The sequence below is a fragment of the Calidris pugnax genome, unplaced genomic scaffold, assembly GCF_001431845.1.
Source record: "Calidris pugnax isolate Ruff unplaced genomic scaffold, ASM143184v1 scaffold1, whole genome shotgun sequence".
Lineage (NCBI taxonomy): Eukaryota > Metazoa > Chordata > Aves > Charadriiformes > Scolopacidae > Calidris > Calidris pugnax.
Genome location: NW_015090800.1, coordinates 9494587 through 9509980, shown reverse-complemented (window position 1 = coordinate 9509980; position 15394 = coordinate 9494587). Strand labels below are relative to the sequence as shown.

The 15394-nt window shown below is 46.1% G+C and overlaps 1 protein-coding gene across 1 annotated transcript; it reads right to left on the bottom strand.

The window, feature by feature from the left end:
- Positions 1-2391: 2391 nt before the first annotated feature.
- On the bottom strand, positions 2392-14881 carry LOC106885230. Its single transcript, XM_014937231.1, has 12 exons — positions 14833-14881; positions 14209-14553; positions 12223-12314; positions 11874-12051; positions 10504-10726; positions 9639-9920; positions 8986-9554; positions 7949-8084; positions 6489-6733; positions 4733-4896; positions 3764-4013; positions 2392-3461 (listed from the first exon to the last, which is right to left on the bottom strand). The coding sequence occupies exons 2-12, from the start codon at positions 14278-14280 to the stop codon at positions 3237-3239; spliced, it is 2436 nt and encodes an 811-aa protein (XP_014792717.1). The 5' UTR covers positions 14281-14553; positions 14833-14881; the 3' UTR covers positions 2392-3236.
- Between the last annotated feature and the right edge of the window lie 513 nt (positions 14882-15394).

The window sequence follows — 15394 nt, the reverse complement described above, 5'->3', positions numbered from 1 at the left end:
ACAGCACTCTGCAGCCTGAGTCCCTCAGTTAGGCAGGCCTTGGGCACAGCCACCCACGTTCTTGCTGAGCAAATTTCAGCCAACTTTTCCAGAGGCTTAAACAGAGCTTAAACCAAATAATAGAATTCCATGTCTGAAGTGCAAAACTGTGCTTCACATTTAGTTTCTTTGCATGCAGCAAGTGATAACCTCCACGTGCTGCCAGCACCCGTTTTCACTCAGTGGTGTGATGCCCCCTCCCATTTCCACCCAGCTGGGGGGTTAGAGATGCCAGGCACAGCACTCTGCAGCCTGAGTCCCTCAGTTAGGCAGGCCTTGGGCACAGCCACCCACGTTCTTGCTGAGCAAATTTCAGCCAACTTTTCCAGAGGCTTAAACAGAGCTTAAACCAAATAATAGAATTCCATGTCTGAAGTGCAAAACTGTGCTTCACGTTTAGTTTCTGTGTATGCAGCAAGTGATAATTTTTTCAGACCTTAATTTAAACAAACAAACAAACAAACTGTTGAGCCTGTTGCGTATTCCATGCAGTACCTACGTACACCCTCACAGCAGAAAATCGACACTTACCAGAGGCCCAAGCTGGAAGGTTTTCTGAAGCATAATTTTTTCAGACCTTAATTTAAACAAACTGTAGAGCCTACTGCGTATTCCAAGCAGTACATAGGTACACCCTCACAGCAGAAAATCTAGAATTACCAGAGGCCCAAGCTGGAAGGTTTTCTGAAGCACTGCTCCTGTCCCTGGATCCCTGTCCTGTCCTGCCCTGCCCCCTGCAGCAGTTTTGGCAGGAAGCAGCACAACTGTGTCACGTATGGGGACTTCTTTCCTGTGGATCCCTGCAACTCACGGGAAACTGAGGCAGTATGGGCTGGATGAGGGGACAGTGAGGTGGATTGAGAACTGGCTGTGTGACAGGACCCAAAGGGTAATTATTAATGGAGCAGGTTCAAGTTGGAAGCCTGTAACCAGTGGAGTCCCCCAGGGGTCAATACTTGGACCCGTGCTGTTTAATATATTCATCAGTGACCTGGACGAGGGGACAGAGTGTATCCTCAGCAAGTTTGCTGATGATACCAAACTGGGAGGAGTGGCTGACACCCCGGAGGGCTGTGCTGCCATCCAGCGAGACTTGGACAGGCTGGAGGGCTGGGCAAGGAAGAACCTCATGAGGTTCAACAGGGAAAAGTGTAGGGTCCTGCACCTGGGGAAGAAGAATGTCAGGCACCAATACAGGTTAGGGGTGGACCCGCTAGAGGCAACTACTGAAGAGAAAGATCTAGGGGTCCTGGTGGACAGTAAAATGGCAATGAGTAAACAGTGTGCTCTTGCGGCCAGGAAGGCCAATGGTATCTTGGGTTGTATAGGGAAGAGTGTAGCCAGCAGGTCAAGGGAAGTCATTCTCCCCCTCTACTCTGCACTGGTGAGGCCACAACTGGAGTACTGTGTCCAGTTCTGGGCTCCCCAGTTCAAGAGGGACAGGGAACTACTAGAAAGAGTCCAGCGTAGGGCTACAAAGATGATTCAAGGATTGGAGCATCTCCCTTATGAGGAGAGACTGAGAGAGCTGGGACTCTTTAGTCTGGAGAAGAGAAGGCTGAGGGGAGACCTTATCAACGCCTACAAGTATCTCAAGGGAGGGTTGAAGGAGGAGGGAGCCAGACTCTTTTCAGTGGTTCCCACCGAGAGGACGAGGGGCAACGGGCACAAGTTGGAACATAAGAGGTTCCACTCAAATATGAGGAGAAACTTCTTCACGGTGAGGGTGACGGAACCCTGGAACAGGCTGCCCAGGGAGGTTGTGGAGTCCCCTTCTTTGGAGATTTTCAAAACCCGCCTGGATGCAGTCCTCAGTAACATGCTCTAGCTCTAGGCAATCCTGCTTCAGCAGGGGAGTTGGACTAGATGATCTCTATGGTCCCTTCCAACTCTAGAAATTCAGTGAAATTCAGCGAAACGGGACGCTTGCAAGAGTCAGTTGTTAATAATGGAAACTGCAGCGGATAATAAACATTGTATTTTAGCACATACATGTTCATTGCTGCAGGTTTGGGTTTTTTCAACATCCAGCTGGCGTCCAGCTCTCCTGCCCCATACTTCTTTCCTGTGGATCCCTGCAACTCACGTGCAACGGGACAAACTCTAGAAATTCAGTGAAATTCAGCGAAACGGGACGCTTGCAAGAGTCAGTTGTTAATAATGGAAACTGCAGCGGATAATAAACATTGTATTTTAGCACATACATGTTCATTGCTGCAGGTTTGGGTTTTTTCAACATCCAGCTGGCGTCCAGCTCTCCTGCCCCATGTTTCATACAATGTTACCATAGCAAGGTATATATATATATGTTTCATACAATGTTACCATAGCAAGGTAAGTCATATAACAGCATTGTGTAGCTACACTTTCTATTTTATGTGGTCCTTGACCTTAAAAAAAAAAGTGCTTTTCTGGCGCTGCTCTGAAAGAAACACAGCAGGGCAGAAAGTTCCCGGAATTCAGCAGCAGAAGCCCTTTCAGGCCTGTATTTAATTTCCCTGTAGGCTTGTATTAGCAGGACATAACTGGGGCCTGTGCTTGCACCACTTCACTTGAGGGACTTGGTTCCCAGGGCATTTCTCCTGACCTTCATTCTTGTTCTTCACCTCCTACTCTATTGTATGGCCCATGCCCTCACTTAACTAATTCCTTTCTCTGTCATTGGCATCTTGAAAGCAGCTACAACCTAATGCCCCTCTAGATCTTGTGCCCTTTGAATGACTTTTGTTAACTCCCAGGTCTTCTGGTGCTCCACTCTGGATTGCCCAGTGACACTTTCACCAGCCTCAGCCTCCAACACTCAGCACTATGGCTGCTGACTCCTTGGAGTCCTGCAGAAAGAGCCTGGCCCCTTTCAGATGCCTTTGGGGCAGAAACTCAGCGCTGTGGCTGTTTCATATTAAATACCAAGGTAGCTCTTGGTTGCAGAGCTGGGTCAGTGAGGAGGGTCACAGAAGAACAGTTTGACAGAGGTGGACTAGAATAGTAACCCCAGAAAGAAAGGCATGTAAAGGACAGAGCAGTGGAAACGCACTCTGGCTGCAATGAAAAGGACATTAAAGACTTCTCCAGGAATCATAATTCCAATTGTCACAACTGCACTCAAGCACCCAAGCTCCAGCATGGACTCACACCTACAAGGTACAGAGCAGACCTGTGAACTGCTCAAGGGCCTGCTTACCCACCCTGCAGCTTCCTTATGCTAGCAGGGATGCCCGGAGCATCAAAAGGTTCTGTTCTCTGAGGTACTGCTGGAGGTCACAGAGTTTTTGGCCTTCTTTTTCCATCTTCCGGCACGAATGGCCTCTGCTCTGGAACACTCTCACTTTGGCAGCCTCGTGCTTTTTTTGTTTCCTGTCCTGCTCCTGTGATTCTTGTTCCAGCATTTCCTGCCGTGACTGCATTCTGCTCCTGAGGAAATCCTACATAAAAATAGAGATATTTACAGTTTTCCAGCCACAATTATCACTGGCAGAAGTCAGAAATGGATATAATCTACGGAAATTCATTCTTTGCACGCAGAAAGACTCTTGCCACAGAGATGGAGACTTCTACTTCCCATCTTTCATCTTTACATATGTTAAAAAAATGTTACTCTTCATTTATTTATCTCTAAGTGATATAATTACATTGGATATAGAACAGGTGAAAGACAAAAACTCTGGATGGTGCCACTGCTGGGAACATGGTAGCACAGGAGAAACTTTTCTGGAATTGCCCTTACCAGCCGTTCTTTCTCTTGTTCAAAGCTCCTTTCGTTGCGTTCTGCCTGCAACTCCTCTCTCCGCAAACGCTGTGACTTTAAGAACTGCAGCTTCTCGCTTGCTTTCCTCTTCTCCTCCTCTGACAAGAAGGATTCCTTCCTGCTCCTCTCTGCCCCAGCAGCCTGGAGCAGTGCCATGTGCTGCAAAGCTCTGTCTTTGTGCTCCAGCTGTTTCTCCTGCCCTTGCAATGTTCTCTGACGCAACCGCTGCCTGTTTCCAAAACAAAATTTCTCAAATTTCTCAGAAAGAAAGAGCAATAAAAGAAAAAGACAGTGCACAAGACACAAAGCAGATATTCTGGCAGTGTGTGCTTAGTTAATATCCCAGGACTCTTTGTTAGGTTACGAGGATTAAACTTGTGTCCTACACAGAGGTGGCAAAACCCCCAAATGGGCTGATGCCTCATCTCAGTGAATTGCAATCATCTGTTCACCTAACTACATAACCTGATGCAGCTGTGTGTTCTTGGCCCTGAAGACCAGGAACCAAAGAAATTAACTGTGTGTGTGTGGGGCTGTAGGACTAATCTGGAAAACTGGATAGCTGTGTATTGGTGGTGGAGCCACAGGGGCAACAGAAGAGACGGAAGAAGGTAGATCGTGTGGGCAAGGACCTGCTAAGTTTAAGTGGACTGTATGACCAGAGGCAGGGAACAGGGATCTGGGAGGCAAAAGGACTTTGGGTCTGAGGACAGACTGAAGGAAATTTGCCCTTGGAGGTAATGCTAAAAGCTATGGGTCTATGTGTGCTCATTTGCCCATACCCCAGGCATCAATTTTATTCCCATTAGTAAACCACTGTGACCACTCTGCACAGACAAGCACGAGGCACCATGTTTAATGTTCAGAGGCTGAATGAGAGCACTAGGGAGTAGACACTAACAACCTTCTAACATTTACTACAAAAAACAGTTAGGTCGTGGACATCACCTCTGGTTGTCCCTGCGCAGCTGGCGTCGGATGGCATCTGCCTCTTGCTGCTGCTCCCTCTTCAGCTGCCTCTGCTCCTCTTGCCGCCTTTTGTGCTCAATCTTGGCTCTGTTGAAGTCCACCTCTTTCCATCTCTCTGGAGATGCACCAGTAACGATTGATTTCTAAGAGAAAAAACCCAAACCGAACCCTTAATCTCATCAGTATATTTTTCTAACGCAAACTGTAAACCTACAAATCCTGAACAGCTTAGCTGTTTAATGTCACTCCTGAGCTCTGGAAGCCACCCTGGCTCATGAATACTATAGTGCCACTTCCCACCCATGAAAACGCTGAGTGGGATGCTAAAACCTGTACAAAAGACTAGGCTTAACCAAAAAAGGGGTGCCTGAAAATCCAATTTTAAGAGTTCTTCACAGAAGAACAGTAGTCCCTTCTGTTCTGGTTGCTCTGCTGTTGAGCCAGTGCTTAAAACTGCCCAGTATCTTCTGCATTAGATGGAAAATACAGGTTCTGATCACAAATAATACTACAGATTTCTTACTAGATTTTATTAGAAAGAGAAATATCTGCCTCCCTCTGGCCAAACACAAAATCTTCCTGGAGTTCTGTGCAGGTGTGCTAACTCTTCACTTCCTGTTGTCTGAGGTTTCTACCCATAGTCGAGCAGTCTTTGCGTTATCTTCAGTAGGAGCTGCATTTCAATGCTGGGCACTGTTCCTAATCTGCATTTTTAAGTGCACTGTGCCACGTAAAGAGATGAAGGAGCTCCTACAAGGCTTCTTTGCACAGCCATAGTGAAATATTTATTTCTTTTGTACTCCTTACAGTGCCCTGTATGAGGGAAGGAGCAAGGAAACATCACCAAAACTGAAGACATGCATTCCAGTTTATATTGCCAGAGGTGTCTGGGGCTGGAACAGGGCTTCCACAAAATATTTTCCACTCAAATGAATTCTCCCTTCTCCTATTTCCAGCTGCAATTAGCACATTCCTGCTGTTAGCTGTTCCTCTGCAACCAGAATGTCTCCTTCCAGTCCTTTCCTGAGGACATCTCTATTACCACAAGCTGGAAAACACTACAGGACCTTGAAATAATGTCCCTGCTGGTCTCATGTAGCATTTTGACTGATGTCTCTCAACATGTATGGCTTCTGAGGCACAGTAAACGCCTTTGTTCTCCAGTTTGTTGCTATTCTTTGAAAAAAATGGACCTTGTGGGTGATTTGCGTTTAATGAAATATACAGGGAGAGATCAAAGAAAGAACCAAAGGTGTTTTATAGGTGGAAGGTGAACAAATGGTGTTTTCCAGCAGGCAAAAGACTGGCCTAAGGATTAGGAGACCTGAAGTTCCATCCCATCCCTGAAATGCACTCTCTGCAATGGGATTCAGGCGACTACCTGGACTTTCTCCTATTTGCCTTCAGTATCTGTATACGAGGAATAATTTTTTGTTTGTTTGTTTGTTTGTTTTTTGCTATCTCTATCTGAGAGGATTATTTAGAAAATATTAGATCTGAAATAAAATACTCTATCAAAAGCACTGAGTAAAAAATACCAGAAGTGCCTTGTTCCTGTACAACACTGATTCCCAAGTGGAAACCTTACGTTTCTATTTATGCATATTCTACCTCGGCATAATTTTTGTTGCAGTAAAAACCTCTGAGAAAGAGATCAAAGGAGAGTATACTCTCACACAACAGAAACAAATCTCTTGATCCTAATAACTAGATCTAGTTTGGGCCAAACACTTACTGTAATGCTTTTGTCTTTTAGAAGATTTAGGAGATTAGTGGATCTCCTAGCCTGCACACTGGAGGTTCTGTGTGGTCTCTGTACACGTAGAGCTGATTTGATGGTCAGGCTGTCTTTCTCTAGTGATTGATTCACTCGGTCAAAGAAGCTTTGGCGCCTGAAAGGAACCAGAGCGCTGGTTCCCAGGGAAGGGCTCCTTTGGGAATGCTGGATTGGAGCTTCTGCCACTCTGGACTCAAAAAGACCTTTCAAATAAATTAGGGCAGGGACATAAGAGGTTATAGACAGCTTGCAAAAAAGAAAGCAAATTAAAAAGAAGAAAAGAAGAGGTCTCCTCATAAAATATTTTCAAGTAGGACTTTTATAATTTAGCACCAAGATTTTCCTGTGAGGAAGTGGGACATCTTTTAGTCTCCACAAAACAGGTCCCAGCTTTCAAAAAACAAGCCTGTCATTGCAGTCAAGCAAGAGTTTTGCCTGGTAACACAAGATCACTGACTGCACTCAGGGCTACTCAGGCTAAGGGGTTCTTTACATGGTATTTTGCAGACAGACGTGAACTACTTCTGCCAGTGCTCTGAGACAAGCAATAATTATAAATTTCATGATAGTGCAAAGCCTGAGCTATACATCCTGCTGAGAGACAGGACAAATTATCTCAGGTGCAACACTGTGCTAAGACAGCTTTTGGATAACTGAGCATGGGCAGAGCTTGCTTGCACCTTTCTGCTAAAGACAGTGTGGATCTGAGTGGCAGTTGTTTCATGGAATGATGTTGGAACACCAGCTGGGAAGAAATGTGCACTTCTGTTCGACTTTTCATTCTCCCTTTACCAGCAGTGACACAGAGCAAAGCAGTAACACCTGGAGAAAGCTTTAGGCTTTCGGACTGCTCACTTAAATGGCTGCAATTGTCACAAAACTAGCTTAACTGAGAACAGCAACAATTTGATTAAAATAATGATCCGGCCCCTGTTGGACAATAAGGAAAAGAAAAAATTTACCCTGTGACATTATGAAGCAATCCTTTCCAGCACACATAAGAGAAGGAGTGTTCTGCAGATCAGTCCTAGTGAAATCTTTTTGCTCAAGGCAGTCACAGTTAGAGATTAATTTTTAAAGTAAGGAAATTTTAGAATATATAGTATTTATAGTAAGTATTATGATAAAGGTTAAGAAAACCCAATGCTCCTACTGCAGTAGCTGTAAATGCCAAAAAACCCCAGCTTCCATCTCAAAATATTTTCACCTGGAGAAGATTAACAGCTTCTCAAGCCATGCTACCATTAATACCTACATACAATGATACTATATTATAGTGGCTATATTCAGCATGGCATTATGGCATTTTCTTTTGACACATCAAGAACTATGGCACCAGATCTTAGACATGATGACTTACTGCACTGATACTGTGTGGCAAGTCTTACGATTGGATAAAACAGCTACAATTTCAATACCATGTTTGTGTTTAGCCTCAGTTTCAGCATTCTGGTCTCTGATGTCTGCTTCTTCCTTGTGGACTGTCTCCATTAACCAGTGATCTGTGTTGACAGCAGCATCGACCACAGCATGAGCCATCTCCCTCTGAGGACTCTAGAAATAACAAGAAATGCAATCATAATCCAGGCCTGATAAGGAAAAGAATAGGTTAGTTTCACGAACTTACAGTGTAAGATCTTAAGTTGCAACTGAAGTTTGAGAAAGATTAAAAAAAACAACCTCTGGGGGAGTTCTTTACTGAAGAAACAACTCTTAAGTACAGTAATTTCTGATCGCTTTGTGGGTTTCTCTACATCTTTAAATGACCTAAAACTGTCAGTACTTCTACCTGGAAGGGTCCAAACTGGTACAAAAGAGACTAGGCCACAGGAGCTCTGGCTGAAAGACAGTCGCTTTTCTGGCACATTCCAGAAATTAGGGTTCTAACCTTTGCAGAGCAATGGAGAAAGGTTTGGTAGTAGCTGGTGTCCATTAACCTCCTCCTTCCTAGTCCTCATCCAGTGCCCTGTTTACAAGCACCAAATCAACTACCAAGAATCACAAAAGTCTCTTTTGGTCTTTGGGAGGTGACACCTCTACCATGGGTGGGGAAGTATCTTAATAGCATTATGCCAGGGACTGCCTTGGTATGGAGCAATGCTTACTGCAACCTTTATCTGCTGTAAAGACTTCTGACTGGCACTTTTTCCTGCCTTTTTTGCCTTCAAGCAGAGGCAGGATGAAGAGGAACTGGCTATGTGACATTTCTCATGTTTTCCATCTGTGGAAGAGGCTCTAGGAGTCAGCTCCAGCTAGTGACAATGACAACTTCTAGCTCTTTCCCAGGTCAAAGGAGCAGGAAGACAGTGCAGAGCAAAGTCTCTCCATTCTTTAGCCAGTCCTAAAACCTCTAGTAATTTTTTGGTACCAAGAGCAGAAAACTTAGGGTACCAAAGACATTATGCAAATAGCAGACCACATGTTAACAGAAGAGCCAGAATGAAGCATTTTTTACCTTCTTCGGTTCTATAACCTTGTTGTCCTCTTCCAAACAAGACTGAACATCTTTTGGAGCATTTTCTGTCTTCAATTTCTTATCTTCCTTTTTCTGTTCCTCTCTAGAAACACTTTCTGAAGAGGAAATCTTCACCTCAGACAGCTGCTCTTCTATTTTCTTGCTGAGCTCTTCTTTAGTTGAGTTTGTTCCTGGGATGAAGGCATCTTCCTGCTTCACTTTGCACCCTGTGGGCCGTGTGGGTTCCCAGGCTGCAAGGCAGCACCGGGGAAGCCAGGAGCACCTACAGCTGCACTTAGCACATGGCTGAGTCGAATACAGACCCCCTGGCCAGTAGTCCAGGTCTGAGTGACCCTGTCTGTAATAGCCTGAGGCCCTATAACCCGGTGTCACGATGTATGGGTAATCCAAGCTTGAATCTATCACCCTCTGCCTGGCTGCTGAAGGCATCTGCAGTTCTAGGATGATGCGTTCGCTTAAGGGCAGAGGGATCCGCAGAGCTTGGTCAGAAGACACCTCCTTAGTCTGCCCATTCCAGAAATTTACAAGCACTCCCCTTCTGTTGCATGCTGTGAATATTTAAAAAAAAAAAAAAAAAAAAAAAAGACAAATAAAGGCTGCAAGGCAGCACCGGGGAAGCCAGGAGCACCTACAGCTGCACTTAGCACATGGCTGAGTCGAATACAGACCCCCTGGCCAGTAGTCCAGGTCTGAGTGACCCTGTCTGTAATAGCCTGAGGCCCTATAACCCGGTGTCACGATGTATGGGTAATCCAAGCTTGAATCTATCACCCTCTGCCTGGCTGCTGAAGGCATCTGCAGTTCTAGGATGATGCGTTCGCTTAAGGGCAGAGGGATCCGCAGAGCTTGGTCAGAAGACACCTCCTTAGTCTGCCCATTCCAGAAATTTACAAGCACTCCCCTTCTGTTGCATGCTTGAAAATTAAAAAAAAAAAAAAAAAAAAAGGCAGATTAATATATTAGAAGCATATCAGCTTGTGTGATTTATCTCTTAGAGAACAAAACTAACAGCTTGTCTTTCAGACAATTTTGTAACAACTTCCATGATTTTTTCTTTATAGGTTTAAAATTGGAACTTCTTTTGAACTTCTTCTGAAGACAGACCAGATAGCAAAATTCTCACTTGTCATGGTGAGCAGGGATTTTACCCTGCAAAAGCTAGAAACTGAACTAACAGATAATCAGGTGAATACTCGTGGGCCAGAAACATTTTTCTCCTCCTGTTAGGAGGATCCCCACACCCCTCCCATTTTTAGGAAGCTTCCACTCATGGAACAAATCAAAGGCTAACTCTGGGAGCCGCATTAATTCTGGCACTGAAAAAGAACAGGCTGCTTAGTACCAACAACCAAAAAGAGATGATGAAGAGAACCCAAGCAGCAGGTGGTGAATTCTCCATGGTTGAGACCCTGCTCTTTTCTGTACAGTGACCAGCAACTGTGGCTTGCTATTAAGAAAGCCAATACCCAGTACCTTAAGAAAGCCAATACCCAGTACCTAAAGGTGCCTCCTTGTTCTCCATAACCTTTAGCACAGTGGCTGGCCCAAAACGTTCAGCTCTAGCCTCCCATGGTGCCAAGACCCTGTCTCCTGGAGCAAGTGGCTGTTGCCTGGCATCTTCGTAGTGGAGAATGTCGTAGAGAGGCGTTTCCTGAAGCTGTACCTTGCCTTTCCGAGTGTGACTTTTATCAAACTCGATTAAAAAGCGTTCCCTGGAGCCCTACAAGAGTAAAACATGCAGTTTGCAAGACAGACATCTGGGTCCAATTAACAGGCAAACATAAGTGCTAAGAGGGAAGTGGCAGAAATCCCAGGAAGTGGAACGTGATCTGTGAATGCAGCTTTCCTATTCTACCAGGTTTTACGCTGTACCGTGTCCATATTAGACTTTAAAAGTCATTAAAAAGCTGGGGCTTAAGGGGCTGACAGCCTTTCCCTTCCTTTCATTTTGAACGTAGATTTTAGTAGGCTCATCTGGCTCAGGAGAACACAATTAGTGTGCTAAGGCAGAACTTTACCAGGAAAACCTCCCATCAGAAAAAGAGCAGCCAAAAGAAACTGCTGTGTATGATGTGGCTTGTTATATAGCAATCAAAAGGATAACAAACCAGTAAAACGTCATAACTCTCATAAATTTAAATGCTTTAATTTAAGCCTCCAGCAATGGGTGTGGGGCAGATCTAGTACTGAAATCTCAGCCCCCTCTGCAGATCTATGGGTGCACTTACACAAATAATGCTGTTCAGCCCCAAACCCAGCTAGTCACTCATGCCTTCAGCTGTCCCCATCTGTTCCACCCCACGCTGGACTTAGAGCCATCCTCAGCTATACCAGCATCATTATTTATTTAACTAACCTGCAAACCAGAAAATTCATTGGACTTCTAAAGAAAGCCCGCAGAGAGGGATTTTCTGTCTGCCATCCAAAATCCCAGAAACACAGAAGGAAGAGAACAAGGAAAGCTCTCAGTTTGGTAAGGAGGTGATGGTCTCTGGAGGCATTTTGGATGACTACATGACTACTACTAATGCTGTTTAGCTAATTGACTTTGTTGCTGGACTGGGCAGAAGCAGACAATAGGGATAAGGGACCTGTTTGGTTTGATTGTCTCTGAATAACAACTTATCCTAACTACTAAAACGGACTGATTTCCAGGCTGCTTCTGCTTGCAGGACTCCTCACAGCATACAGCCAGTCATCATCAGGAAACGGATGAAAATAGGATGTGGGGAGAGAAGAGTGGTTATGAAGGGCACTCTGTCACAGCAGAGCCACCCCACAGCCAGGGCAGGGGACTGCTCTTCATGGGAAGAATAGGGAAAAGACACACAGCTCCTCTTACAGCATAGCTCCCAATCGATAGCTACCTTCACCTCTTGGGCAATGTGGCCCAGGTAGTAATAGCCATCAGCTTCTCTCCTGGCCAGCACACGAGCCCCCCTCACAAAACTGAAAGCCACTGGGGATGAATCAATGAAATTCCTTCTTGCTGAGGGTATCAAGGGCATACAAAGGCAATCTGGGTTCCATGCACAAACAGGAAAGCTGTAGAAAACAAAAACACAAGAAGTAATGAAGACCTTGGCAAAGAACTTCTGCAACGAAAACAAAATAAATCCACATGGGACACCCACCCCACCCCACAGGAACTGTTTTGTTTTTCAGCTTTTTTCTTCTCTGTGTTTCCAGTGACCCAGCTAAAGATTTTGAACTTACTATGTTACTGGACATCTTGGCAGCAGAGAGCCAAAGGGATCTTTATTAGCTGTGTGACAACACTCCACATGCGAGATGGACACGGAGCTTCCCTGGAGGGGGAAGGAGGAAGTGGAATGAGCATGATTTTTGAACACTTTAATCCTTAACTAAGAATATTATTTTAAAATTGAAATTTACTTTCCAGTATATTTTTTTAATTCTTCCATCATATCTATGGTGCTATCCTGTTTATCTATAAACTCATCACAAATGGCTTTAAGAAATCAGGCTTGGAAAGAAGAAAATAAAAAAAATAAAATATAAGAACTATATGATAAAAAACCCCTTGTGTTTCACCTGCCTTCTATATAGCTGCTAGAATGTAGCAGGTGTATCCCTGTTTTTCCAATCATGATGAGATGTGTTTTTCAAAGGATATGTCACTTCAAATATACACAAAGCTGCATCAGATATCCATTTTGGCCCATCTCAGAACCTATCACAATTTTATTCTCCTGTGAAGGAAGCACTAGGCATATAATTCTTAAATCAGGACAGTTTTTCTTTCTTACTAATTCTTATGCCTTTTGGTTAATTGATTATTGATTTTAGTAAAGAGCTTTGAACCTGGAAAATGCACCAATTTCTCAGGAGGAGGCACAGCTTGGAGACAGGTAGCAGAAAGGAGGCAGGACAGGGTTTCTGGAGCTGCCTCTCCCATCCCCGGGAGGAATGCAGGCCTATCCAGCCCTGCTGCCTTCCTCCCACTCTGTCTGCCCCTGGTTCCCAAACAGTAGCTTATGTGCAGCCAGTAGCCACATGTGCATTGCCTCCTCTGGGACCATGTTTCTTACACAGCCATCCAAACTCTCCAAGCAAGGAAGAGCTGTAAAGTCAGTGAAAGGAGCTGAAGTCAAGGAAGGAGGAGGAAGGTGGGGGACTGAGTGTAGAAGACAAAGTTGCCTTGGCAGGTCAAAGCCAGCAGTGGAGCCATCTGGCCTGAGCAGGAGGGAAAAAAGTGAAATGTTTGAGAACAATGACACGGGAAACGATATGCCAGAGACCACAAGAAGGGAGAAAGATAAAATGCAAGGGAGTTGGGAGTCAACAACCAAACTATGAACCTTATATTAAAGCATTCAGGTTTTATGGAAAACGATAAACTCAAGTTGCATTTATCATGTGTTAAGTAAAAACAACAGTTGAGTAGTTTGCTGATATTCCCTGTAAACTGTTGAAAATGCATTAGGGCTGTTGCATGACTCAGAAGAGCAGGGAACTTAGAAATTCCTTAACTACAAGGACATCCCCAGAGTAGATATGGAAAACCTGTGCTGTTTCAGCTGAGGACGTCAGCTGTTTGGGGTGTTAACAGATTTAGAAGATAACGTTATTTATTTAAAAGACAGTATTCAGCCATCCTCATCTAAGAGTAAAACAACATTGAATTCTGTCAATCAGGATACACTGGCTGTAGGCAAAGGTGTACAGTCACCTAGCAAGGAAAAAGTAAAATCAAAGTAAGTAATTTGTTCTTTCCTCCAGGATCTTCACCTTAACCTGTCAGGGACACCTCTTTTCAAGTGCTGGTCTGTGAAGTTCAGCGAAATCAATTTACAGGGCAAGTCATTCCCTGCTAAAGTAAACGGAACTAGACCAAGATGTACCTGAACTTGACCCCAAGTGTTGGTGATGATGCCTTTTGCTCAGGGGTTATGTGAAGTGCTCTTTCCTCACAAGCAAGCGAGGAAAGAATTAGTGAGTGTACAATTAGGAGGGTGGATATGCCAGCTCGGGATGTCAGGTACAGCCTGTACCAGAAATGCCAAACCTATTTTAAGTCTTTGTCCACAGACTGCTTTGCTCATAAGCTGCCAGGCAAAATAAGGTTACTCTTCCAGAGGATCACAGAAACTCCTCCCCGGTTCCACTTTGCGAAATGTCATCCAATAAAGATTCAGGAGGAACTAATTAGTATGCACTGATCTCATATTAGCGGCATACCTTTTCAGAAGCAGTAGAGGGGGTTTGGATCACTTGAAAGGACCTCCCCGATTGTCTGGCTGCTTCCTCCATTATTTTTGGCTTGCTTCTTTCATTACCACCTGAGTGTCCCAGCAGGCACACAACGTGTACTGGAGGCAACTTGCTCTCTGTAAGAAGTTGGCAGGTTTCCTCCTACTCTTGCTCTGGGAGTTTGGCAGCGAACAGAGACACTCACTGGCAGCAGCCGAGCCGCCCTCAGGTGGCATCTGTGCCCTGCTCAAACCCCAGGGATCGAATCCAGGCTGCTGCCTCCGTGACACGACTGAGAGAGCACCCGACTGGGCTGCCGCAACATTTTAACACCTGTGGAGGAGGGAAAAAAAAAATAATCAAAACAAAACCCCGTTTACACGTGCACGTGAGACAGCTGTGAGACTCTTTATGGGGCATTTCTGCGCTCAGGAGCCCCTGCCTCCCCCCCGCAGCAGCCGGCCCTACCGACAGGGCCTTGCTGGCCCCCGGCGCCCTCCTCCCCGCCCCCTGCCCGCTCTCCGCCCCACCGGAGAACGCCACCGCGTTGAAGCGGGCGCCGCTGTGGCCGCCGGAGGAGGCTCCGCACCCGCCGCTCCCTCAGGAACTGACCGCGGCCCGGCGCGGCGCCCGACATTGCCCTCCTCGAGCGCGTGCCCCGTTGCTACGCAACCGGGCGCTGCGGGCCGGACCAATAGGGCCACCCATGGGGGGGGAGGAGAAGAGGGACAGGTTATTCCTTTAGCCCTTTCCTAAACGATGCAGCCGGCGTCTCTTTCTGCCTCACATCCTAATTAGAGTTTTGGCTGGTGAGATCTCCCCGCTCCCTCCTCCGCGGGCGACAGCAGCTTTCGGAACTCATGAAGAACACCCCCCTCCAGGGGTGCATTGGTGCCGTCCCGCCGCTCCCAAGTGCCGGAGGAGGTGGGGGTGGTGAGGGGAGCAGGGATGCCCTCACAGACACAGCGGGCCCCGCCGTGGGGCGGACGGCGGAGGCGACGGCGTGGCGGTGCGGAGATATATCCGTGCGAACGCCGCCGCCGCCTGGAGCGGGCCGCTTCCCTTCGCTCCTGCACCCGGCTCCCTCACCCCTCCGCAGCCGGAGTTGGTAGGCGCCAGGGCGGGCCAATCGGCGCGGCTGTTGTTGGGGGGTGGCAGGGGTGACATTGGGGGC